Source organism: Lagenorhynchus albirostris, chromosome 1 (assembly GCF_949774975.1).
Source record: "Lagenorhynchus albirostris chromosome 1, mLagAlb1.1, whole genome shotgun sequence".
NCBI classification, from domain to species: Eukaryota; Metazoa; Chordata; class Mammalia; order Artiodactyla; family Delphinidae; genus Lagenorhynchus; species Lagenorhynchus albirostris.
In genome coordinates, this window is record NC_083095.1 from 34648655 (window position 1) to 34660572 (window position 11918).

At 35.5% G+C, this 11918-nt stretch overlaps 1 protein-coding gene across 4 annotated transcripts in view; it reads right to left on the bottom strand.

Moving 5' to 3' along the window:
• Positions 1–11918, bottom strand: part of PALS1 (protein associated with LIN7 1, MAGUK p55 family member) — a 103043-nt gene that overhangs the window by 21469 nt on the left and 69656 nt on the right. For all 4 annotated transcript variants that reach the window (XM_060140834.1, XM_060140851.1, XM_060140841.1 and 1 more), the window contains 2 exons: positions 11443–11520; positions 1678–1861 (listed from right to left, as the gene is read on the bottom strand). In XM_060140834.1, coding sequence (XP_059996817.1) covers positions 1678–1861; positions 11443–11520 — 262 coding nt within the window. The remainder of the gene's footprint in view (positions 1–1677; positions 1862–11442; positions 11521–11918) is intronic.

The following is an 11918-nucleotide window of genomic DNA, read 5'->3' on the forward strand; positions in this document are numbered from 1 at the left end:
CAGAAAACTGTCAAACTCAAACTAACATGGGTCCATTTATTTGTCCTATAAAAAGACTTACAAATGGTATCATTAAAACTTCCTTGATTTATCTATCTATTTTCAGAAACTCAATGTAATCAATCAGTCAATAGGTATTAGTTCTAAGTATTTATGGGCTAAAGCTGACATGGTGAAAGATATCAAATTGATATCTGGCACAAGCACTACGAACCATAATGGCTGCCCAGTACCCCAGGATTCTAGAGGAATGTTCCTGTAACTGTTACTGTGAAGAATCAAGGGTACAGTATCATCCTCTGAACTTAATATAAGAAGCCCATTCCTCCTTCCTTGATATATGCGTCAGTATACACAGAATCTCCAGCTTTGGGGTTTTAAAGCAGATGATTTGTGGCTGTGACTTTATTATACACATAATGTATTACTTGTAGTCACATTCATTGTAAGCCAAATTCTATAGCCAGATCTGTTATGCTTAAAATCTTAAGGTTTAATAGGAGGTATAATCCCTAAAAAATGTTATAGGCAAAAGTCAAGGCTTGGAAGAGTTTTTTTAAAAAAAAAACAGCCTTAGAAGGTCTAATCAGAAGCACCAGTTCTGGCAGAACTATTTTTAAAAACCACCTATTTATTAATTTAGCAGATACTGCCCTAAATTTAAAAGAATTAGTAAGATGTAGTCACTGGCCTAGAAGTTTACAAACTGAGAATATACAGTACACAGTACTGTAACAGACAATTCCATGTAAGTATTATAAAGTAGGGCACACAAAAAAAGAAAAAAACACATATTGTTTTACATTAATGTATAATTAAAGTATTAACGGATATGCTTTAAAGTCAAATATGGAAGAGAAGCTTATCTCAGTGCCTTATACAGTGCTGATATAACAGTATTTTTTGAGTGAATAAGCCGATGAATTATCACTTTATTCCCATTTCATCATTCTGTGAGTATTCCTTTGCCTTCACTAATATCTTATTATACTTTCCTTGGTTCTGTTTCCCTCATTCCACCACATCGACATCCTGGGAACCGCAGGAACAATTTGTAGGAAAAATTACATCTATACACTTCATTCCATTAAGCATCATCTTCACTCTTCAGAAGAAATATGTTCCCTTAATAATCTTAATGTCCAATGTGAGCTAAAGTTTTATTTTAGTATAAATTAGAGAGTCTTCTTCAATGAAAAGTTGGGGGCATCCTATTTCCACCCTAAGATATCTTAGGAGAGATAAATTCAGTAGTCTTACTCTCCTGATTCCTTATAAAGTGATGCACCTTCACAAATTCCTATTTAGATATCAAGTTTGATGCTCCAGTTGATGATAATCTCCTGTTATAGTATAAGTTTTGTTGCCTTGATGCTTTTGTTGTTCAATACAAGTTTTGTTGCCTTGAAAACAGGGTAGTCTCAATGTACCTACAGTGAATGTAGTACAACATGGGATTGGCTGACGAGATTATATCGTAATTCCATTCTAAAGCCCAACAAATTGGTTAATTTATATTCAAGATACTTATGTTACAGATACAACATAAAAATCAACGACGTGAAAAAGTATTTACATCATTTTTTAAAAGGCATGAAAAAGTGAGTTTTTCTCTTTGAAGATTTGTATTTTAAATGTTTTTTTAAACTTTGTACTTTCTACTATACTGTCTCTTACCTGGAACAAGCCCAGCTAGAGGCTGATTATCTTCATCCCCTTCCCTGTAGGCCTGCCACCAATTTGGATCTTCTTGACTGATTACATGAAGTATATCCCCTTTTTGAAAAGACAGACCTAACTCTCGACATGGAACATAAGGGTCATCTGAGGGGTCATAGTCAAAATGAGCCTTTACATGGATCTAAAAGATAAAAAGGGTAAAAGTAAGAACAACGATAATGAAATGGCAACACAAAATCTTCAGCATAAATATAATTAAAATGTTACATTTTTCATTAGTGCAAAGATATTATGAATTGAAAGAAGGGAGGTTAGTTTAGTAACTGTATTTTGGGAGCAGAATTTTCCCAGACTCATCTGTTTTCTTCAGTTAAGACAGTCCTGTTGATTGCAAACATGTACAAGAGTATGCAAAACACTGCACTGTTAGCTGCTAAAAAGCTGAGGTGCTAAGGGGCCTCAAAGGTTTGATAGAAGCAGAAGGAATGTAATAGAGACTCCCTCCCCTTCCATTCCTGACCTGTGAAAACAATGACTCTGCAGTAAGGTATGTAATTTCTAAACCACTACTACCAGGAAAGGTAGACTGTAAACCTCACCACATCTGTCATCTAAGCAGGTGAGTGTCAGTTTCCCTGGTGCCATCATCCAGGGAAACTGCTCTTGGCCACACTGTCAGTGCGACTGCGCCTTAATCTCCTTCAGAGTTTCTTCTAAAGGGATATGTTTAGGGTTCATAAATAAAGACACCCTAAACTGCTAAAATTATCTAAATCAAGTGTATAATCATTCCTATCGTGTTCTATACATAGGCTTTATTACTAGTGGTATAAGTAAAAATTTTTGTTAACTGTGTTTTTGCGTATCTAAAACCTGTTAACGCTCTTAGCACTAAAGGTAAGAATTCACATGAACCTTATTGAAAGCTAAGTTATTTCCGATGCTATTTTCTTCAATATATTCTATAAGATAAACAAAGTATTCTTACTTCTTAGGAGGTATAAAGGAATTAATATTCTCTTTAACTCCCTTATCTGTACTTTTTATCCAAGCTGGTCAAATGGCATGTGGCATTTTCCAAAATCTGTAAGAAGCCCATTTTCATCTAACAAAATCCTACACCTATTTTCAATGAGTTTTTCTGCCCCACATAGGCTATATTTCAGGTTTGGGCTCAGTGAGCCAGGCACCTGATTGACAGCCTAAGAATTTTATAATTCTGAGTTCTCTTCTATCCAACTGTTGTTTGACTTTCCTTAAGCCTTTTACCCTAACCATGACTGGGGCCACCAATCATAAAGATAATACTGGTCTGCTTCAAAAACTATTTTATGAGAAAACACTATCTTTTTTCAGCTCCTGAAACACTTAAAAAATTGACTATTCTCAATCAATAATGAGAATATATGAAAGCTGATAAAATACTTTTAAAGTGCTATATATATAATACATATCCCTCCATTATAATAACCAAGAATCCTGATGAAAGCAACAGCCTCTTTCAGAAATTTTGTTTGAAGGTATCTTTAGATAAAGAATACTGTATTTTTTAATTTCAGAAAAATATTTTACTGCTATAAATATGAAATGAGGAAATCTAAGTCTCAATATACAAACAGCAACACTTAAGTAAAGCAAGTGATTCAGTTAAAAATATAGAACTTAAATGCTAGTCTGCTTTTTGGGGGGTAGCTTTTCACTGATGTACTACATAAGTTCAAATAGTACACAAAATCCTAAATGTATAGCTCAATTAATTTTCATAAACAAAACAAACCTGTGTAACCAGCACCCAAATCAAGAACCAGAATATCACCAGCACCTCAGAAGCCCCGCCTCACGTTCCTTTCAGTCACTAGCCATGCTATGTCCTCCAAGGATAAACATCATCCTGATTTCTAGAATAGATTAGTTTTGTCCTCCAACGGTAAACATCACCCTGATTTCTAGCATAGATTAATTTCCCTGTATTTTACTTCATATAAATGGAATCACATAGTACACACTCTTGGCTTAAATATGTTTACGATACCTCACTCAATTTAACAGTGTTCTGCTGCATTACAACTGGAGTGTGCCCTAAACAGCCTTATTCTTGATATGAAAAACAGACTTTTTAATAAAATCTTGAAAACTTTGTCAGTTAAAACCAAAAATGAATTTTAGAGAGTTATACAGGGTAGTAGTGAGTCAAAACAGTTGAGAGACTGGGTAAAAAGACTATACATACAATTCTGTAACCCTGGCATGAGGTCTCTAATCTATAGGATGATTAAAAAAAAAAATCTCTGCTTGAGTACCATCCCTGTTAATCAATAATGCTTCTACATCTGTTAAAATGTTGCTTTTTAGTCAGACAATCTTAGCAATCTGAACATGAAATTATAGGCATCATTTATGGTGGTGGAGAGATCATTTTATTAACAGGCTTTTCAAAGATGCATGAAATCAGACTACTTGTCAGCCTGATTGATGATTTTATCAAATCACTTTCTGAAATGAATACCCAGCATGTTGTTTTCAAACTGTTTTGCTCAGAACACCTGCTAGGATGTTTATTAAAATACTGACTTCTTATGCCACGTCTCAAACTTTCAGACTCTGTATTTTAATTATGTTCCTTGGATAATTGTTACATACATGCTGTTTAAGATGTACCCTAAAATCTCAGGGAACTACTACCCTGAGGGAAACTAAATAGACCAGTGAGGACGCTGTATCTAAGTCTATGACCTTTGCCAGAGGCCAAACAAAATCACCCAGAGATGCTTTTCTCCCTACTCTGCTTAGGTCTTACCTCTTCACTATTCAGATTTAGTTGGTTTGGAATGAGGCCCCTCTTTGTGCAGGCTGGGAAGAGGAGTAAAATTGAGAGCAAAGTTTATTTCATATCAGGGAAATTAACCATATGACTCAGTAAAAGTCTGAGTATGGACTTGACATGTACTATGTGACTTCTATCTATATATAGGCATACCTTGGTTTTATTGTGTTTCACTTTACTGCATTTTGCAGATACAGTGTGACTCACTTTATTGCAGTGGTCTGGAACCGAACCTGCAATATCTCTGAAGTATGCCTGTATTCCACTGCAATTCTTATCAGCTCTAGAAGTTATCTTCAGCAATCTTTCCTCTTCAGCTCTGTTAGTGGCTAATTTATTTCCTCTCCCATACAAAAGAAAAGAGAGTCCTTTTCAAATGAAGGAGAGATGCCGACCCCTATAGGAAAGCTCCGGGGTTTAACAATGCTGTAGTATCACTACAATGTATCTGACCAAAACAATGTCTGATTTCTAATCCAAACAAAATCATCTGTTTAAATTTTAAATTACAGGGCTGTTTAGACACAATTATCTTCCAGTCCAACATTTTTCTCCTTGCCCCTTTTTTTTAAGCACCTTTTTTTTAAGCACATTTGAAATCCTAATGATGGGAGCACAGTAAAGGAATAATAATTCATTAATTTATTTACATCTTTCCTAAGGGATTCAATGCTCAAAAATAATTTTTCCTTGTAATTTTTATTTCTATATTTCTTATTATACTAGACTTATCTCTAACTTTTAAAATTACTTATAGAAGAGAAAATAGTGAAAGTGTGTCTTCTTTTGTCTTTGGCCTAAACTTTACCATAAGGCAGATTATAAAACTAAGGGCAGCATCAAGAAAAGCCTTTGAGTGTCAAGCAACAGTTTTCAAATTCCTTCTCCTCATCCTGAGATTCTTCCTCTCCGATGCCCATTCAAAAAGGAATATCTTTATTATTTGTTCTCTTCCATTTTTAACAGGAGAAATTTGGGGTATCTGTGGGGCATCCAGTTAATGGTTAGTAGTAGTAGGCAGACAAAAATATGAACCTTAGGGTAACAGCAAACTTAATAGAGCAACTGCCCTAACCTGAAAGGGGATGTCCATCTAATACACTGTACACAGAAATTTTCAATATTTTTTCATCTTCTGATAAAATATTTATAAAATTTTTATTGCATTATAAAATTCCAGATCTTCTTCCAAATGAGAAAAAATTAAGATGAAAATTATATTATACATTTTATACCTCTAAGAGAAAAGTAAGTATACTGGATGGCAGTGGTTCTCAACCTTTCCTTTCAACCCAGTTATCTTCATAGGCTACGAACAATTCTTAACCTATCATTTCTTAAAATCTGTAGAATTTTTTGCAAACACATAAAGTACATATAAACAGACTGTTCCCCTGACCTGATTTCCCCACAATAAATACAACTATGGCCCAGATCTCTCCTTAGAATTCCAAAATGATATATTCTATTCTATGCATTCGATATCTCTACCTGAATGCCTCTCAGGTATCTCAAATCTATAAAATAAACCTTTGGATTTTTCTCCCCAAACCAGTTTTTCCTCCACATTTCCTGTTAGTAAGCACCACCACTATCCACCCAGTTGTTCGAGCATCCTTGCTTCTTCCCTATCCTATACTCTCCACATTCATTACAAGGTCCTGTCATTTCTACTTCAGAACATAGCCTGATTCATATTCTCCACTGCCACTGCTATCATCGAAATTTATAAGTCAACATCATACTTTATAATGGCTTCGGCAACAGTTTCCTCAATCTCCTTGCTTCCATTATTGGCTCTACTAATCCAATTTCCACCCAGCAGCCAGATGTGTTTTGTTTTTAAATACAAATCACACCATGTTACTGTATTTGAAATGCAAACTCCCTGCCACGGCCAAGAAGACTTACTTGACCTGGCCCTATCTACCTCTCAAGCCTCATCTCTTAGAATTCCCTCCTCACCGTTCTACTCCCCTACTTTGCTCCATTCCTACAGGCTTTCCAAACACAAAGTTCTTTAGAAATTATACCTGGAAGCCCTTCTGGTAATTAACAGGCCTGGCTTCATCTCATTCTACAGGTCTCAGCTTCATGTTGTCTCCTCCAGGAGGCCTTTCCTGCCAACCTTATATAATCAATCCCACCTCCTTTTATTCTCAGTGTTCAAATTCTATTGATTTCCATCTTATCACTTACTGCAAACTATAATTAATGTCATGTTCATTATTATAAAGCTAGCACTTATTAGCACAGTGTCCTAGTACACAAAAGCGATCAAGTACATAATCACTGTGAGGAAAAAAACTATTTGGGGCCCATAATATTTCAATTATTAATACCACTGGCCTAGTGGCTAATTCTATGGTTTGTATCCCTGAACTATGATTTTAGTATCCTCCTAAGTCTTTAAATTCCCCTAAAACTACATCTTTCTCCCATACTCCCAGCCCAGACCCCCAAAATCAAGAGACTTCAGTCATGCTCCCAGCATTTTAGAGTTATCAAGTCTCCTACAGACAGAAGAGATCCTACCTCAATTTCAAATACTAAAGTCTCATAATATGCTTTTATTATACTCAAAATCCAGACTCACTACCATATCATATAGCTACTAACAGGTTAATTCATCCATAGTTACAACTTTCTATCATGGTATTGTAATTATTTTCTGTGGACTGATAATAAACAGTAATACAGAAACCTTCTAACATTTAGTAGCTTTGTGGGACAGTACCTGTTATATTACACAGCAGTGAAGAGCAAAAGTTCTGGAATAGGCATGGGTTCTAGTCCTGGCTCAGTCACTCACCAATAGTGGGCTTGGGCAATTAACTTGACCTTTCTAATTCTAGTTGCAATGCTTGTTAAATGGGAGTAATAAAGATAGCTATACTTAAAAGGGATACTATAAGGACTAAATGAGATAACACATGTAAAACAATTAGTATTGTGCCTGGCACAAAGTAAGTAATCATAATAATAGCTAACACTTATTGGACAATCAATAATCTCTGAATTTTCTAGTGCATATTCCATCACTAATAACTAGTGTGATCCCCTACATTTCAATTTACTCCTGTTTATATTTGGGCATCAGACTAGACGAAAAAAGTGCCTTTGGCTCAAATATTCTATTTCCTCCCTTCAATATTATTTCAATTATATTGTGAAATAATCTAAAGTTGTACACAACTTTTCTTTTAGTCAATGTGGGGAGAAGGTAACTGCAGTTTAAACAATGTAAATGTTTCCTCAGACAAATGTGCCAGTAACCTAGGAAGCTAAACTACGAAGGTGTCAAGACTTTTGTCCACTGCAACCAATGGAGCAGCCCCTGGCTGCTATGTGTGATACAAAAGAAACTTACCAAATAAGGGAGTACTTCTCCTGACACAGCTTAGTCTTGCCATTTGTAATGTTATAATTCAGCAAGTGATTATGATGGAGTTTCAGATAACACCTATTTTGTTATCTTAAATGCATATTTCTTTCTAACATCACAAAACATACATCAGAATGATAACCTTTTGTTGCTCTTACTAGATCCCGACCTGTACCATAATTATGCTTAATAAGTTGGTTCTAATTAAACTCTAATATGAAAAAAGATATACACACCCCAGTGTTCATAGCAGCACTACTTACAATAGCCAAGAAATGGAAGTAACCTAAATGTCCATCAACGGATGAGTGGATAAAGATGTGGAACATATACAATGGAATACAACTCAGGCATAAAAAAGAATGAAATAACGCCATTTGCAGCAACATGAATGGACCTAGAGATTATCATACTGAGTGAAGTCAGAAAGAGAAAGACAAGTGCCATATGGTGTCACTTACATGTGAAATCTAAAATATGATACAAATGAACTTATTTACAAAACAGAAACAGACCCACAGAGGTAGAAAACAAACTTACGGCTACCAAAACAGAAAGGGGGTGGGAGAGAGATAAATTAGGAGTTTGGGATTAGCAGATACAAACTACTATATATAAAATAGTTAAACAACAAGGTCCTACTGAATAGCACAGGGAACGATAATATCCTGTAATAAACCATAATGAAAAACAATATGAAAAATAGATAGATATCTGAATCACTTTGCTGTACACCAGAAATATAACACTGTAAATCAACCATACTTCAATTTTAAAAAATGGTTATTTCTTAAAATCACTAATCCCATATAAAATTATTCTGCATATGCCAAATAAAATTATGGTATACTATCACTGTTTTCCTTGTGGAAATCTTCCATGCGAGCATTAATAATAGTAGTTCATTTCAAACCTGTTTAAGTTTGATAAAAACTTTACAAGAGATATTGCAATTGAGAGTTCTTCTCAATGAAAGGAGGAAATGAAGGGGAAAAAAATATTGCACACCATTTCTATTTTGAAAACACCTCTACCCATCAAATGCTGTATTCTAAAAGGGATAAGCCTAGCATCTTTTCTTTTCCTTTCTCTCCCTTTCTTGTTAAAGTCATATAAGTAAGCAAATATTCCAACCTTCTTCTGTTGTGTCTCCTCACACTGCATAGCTACCTTTGAAGTTCAGGGCTTGTTCATGGGAGAGATATGTGAGAAAGAATAGTGCACTGAGAATAAGGCTGTTGAAACTCAAAGACAAACTATTTCCTCATTTCTCTTCCTACAAAGAACTTTAAACAGAAGGAAGGTTGCAAATGCAACATTGACTTCAATATGTTCCAATAAAGGGAAAAGATGGAACGACAGCCAAAACATAAAGCATAACTGTGATGAAATATTAAGAAAAAAATGAAACTGTGTTCCCTTTCAAATTGTTATGCTTGTACAAAAATTAAGAATAGTAACAGATGCAATACATCAGGCTACCATGTTAATCCAGCACACTGAAGTCTACGACTTTTTAACAGCTTTACTGAGATATAATTCATATGCTATACAAGTCACCCATGTGTACACTTGGGTGGTTTTTAGTAAATTTAGAGTCATGCAACCACAAACAATTTTAGAACATTTTTATCAAAGCCCTACTGATTGGGAATCACTCTTATTCCCTCCTAAATCCCCACCCTTTCACCTAAATAACTACTAATTTACTTTCTGTCTCTATGGACTTACCCATTCTGGACATTTTATATAAATGAACCCAATACACAGCATTTTGCGAATGGCTTCTTTCACTTAGCATAACTTTTTCAAGGTTCATCCACGTTGTAGCATATATCAGTACTTTATTCCTTTTAACTGCCAAATAATATCCCATTCTTATGGATATATCGTATTTTGTTTTCCATTCATCAGCTGGCAAACATCCGAGTTGTTTCTACCTTCTGGCTACTATGAAAAATGCTGTTTTGAACATTCATGTACAAGTTTTTGAAAAGAGGTATGTCTTCAGTTCTCTTAGGGTCTATACCTAGGAGTGGAATTGCTGGATCATATGGTAATGAAGTCTGTTTTTTTACTATAGCTAGAGTATTTAAGAGTTGTGCATACTTTGTAAAAAGCACTTTTTCCCACTACACTAAGCATATTTAAGTTAAATAAACCCACCTATACTGACAGAAAAAGACAAAGCTGAACATTATAAGTCATAAAAATTCTGAAAAAGAAGTATTTTCTATTTTTTTACTTTTCAGAGTTCACTAACTTTGAAATATTAATATGTCATATTTATTTAAATAAAATCTACTGAATTTACCTGTTTTTACTTGAGTGCAAGAAATATTTAGAGTGACATTTCTGATGCTCAAATGATAAACATCACTGTGCATGCTTTTGTTTGAGGTTTTCAATTCCTTGGTATTAATGAGCTGAAAACTTATATCCACACAAAAACCTCCACAGGGGTGTTTGTTCATAGCTACCAAAACTTGGAGGCAACCAAAATGTCCTTCAGTAGGTGTGTGGATAAACTGTTGTATATCCAGACAATGGAATATTATTCAGTGCTAAGAAGAAAGGAGCTATCAAGCTATGAAAAGACATGGAGGACTTAAATGCTTACCACTAGAGAAAAAAAGCCAATTTGAAAAGACTACATACTGTAAGATTCCAACTATATGACATTCTGGAAAAGGTAAAGTGTGTCAAGACACTTAAACTCTAATATGAAAAAAGACAGTGTGTTTGCCATGGGTTGGGGGAGGAAGTGATGAATAAGCAGAGCATAGAGGATTTTTAGGGCAGTGAAACTATTCTGTACGTACGATGGTAGATACATGTAATTATACATTTGTCAAAACTCATAGGATGTACAACACCGAAATTGAATCCTAAAGTAAACTGTGTACTTTGGGTAATAATGAAACCATCAATTCACCAATGTAACAGATACACCACTCTGGCGTAGAATGTTGATAGCAGGGGAGGTTGCACATGTGTGAGAGTGGGAATTATGTGTGAACTCTACTTTCTGCTCAATTTTGCTGTGAACCTAAAACTACTCTTTTTTTTTTTCTGGCTGCATTGGGTCTTTGTTGCTGCATGCAGCCTTTCTCTAGTTGTGGCAAGTGGGGGCTACTCTTTGTCGTAGTGCGCGGGTTTCTCATTATGGTGGCTTCTCTTCTTGCGGAGCACGGGCTCTAGGCGTGTGGGCTTCAGTAGTTGCAGCACACAGGCTCAGCAGCTGCAGCACGTGGGCCCTAGAGCGTGTAAGCTTCAGTAGTTGTGGTGCGCAGGCTCAGTAGTTGTGGCTCGTGGGCTCTAGAGTTCAGGCTCAGTAGTTGTGGCGCACGGGCTTAGTTGCTCCGTGGCATGTGGGATCTTCCCAGACCAGGGATTGAACCCGTGTCCCCTGCATTGGCAGGCAGATTCTTAACCACTGTACCACCAGGGAAGTCCCCTAAAAATCCTCTTAAAAAATAAAGTTTGTTAATTAAGAAAAAAGTAAACAGTAGCCATCAGAAAATAAATAATGAACATTAAAAAAATCACTTACTACTGTTTCCTTAGCAGGAGGAGGCTTGATCTGTTGACTGGGAATCAGAACAAATGTCAAAGTACCATGCATATCAGACTGTAACAGAAAAAGTACATTATTTTAAAAAGCTGTATTTATGAAAATCATTCCACGATCTTATGATCAATAGTCCCTAAACTGGACTATTCTGGAACTCCAAGGAGACTTAAAAAAAAATTGGAAAAGATGAATCCCACTTTATCAGGAAGCACAAATTATGCCTTTCGTGGACTCCATTATAGAGCTACCCAGGAATATGACATTCTGCAATTTTGGTCCTCTCGTCCACTGGGAAAAGCCACTTAGCCCATAAGTCTTGGGTTTTTATCTTCTATTAAGTTTAAGTTTGGAAGATTCCACAGTGAAGGACTGGAAGACACTGCAGCACTTCAGGGTCATCTACTATGACATACATCGATTTTAATACAGTAGAATTTGAAATAGTAATTTTACTA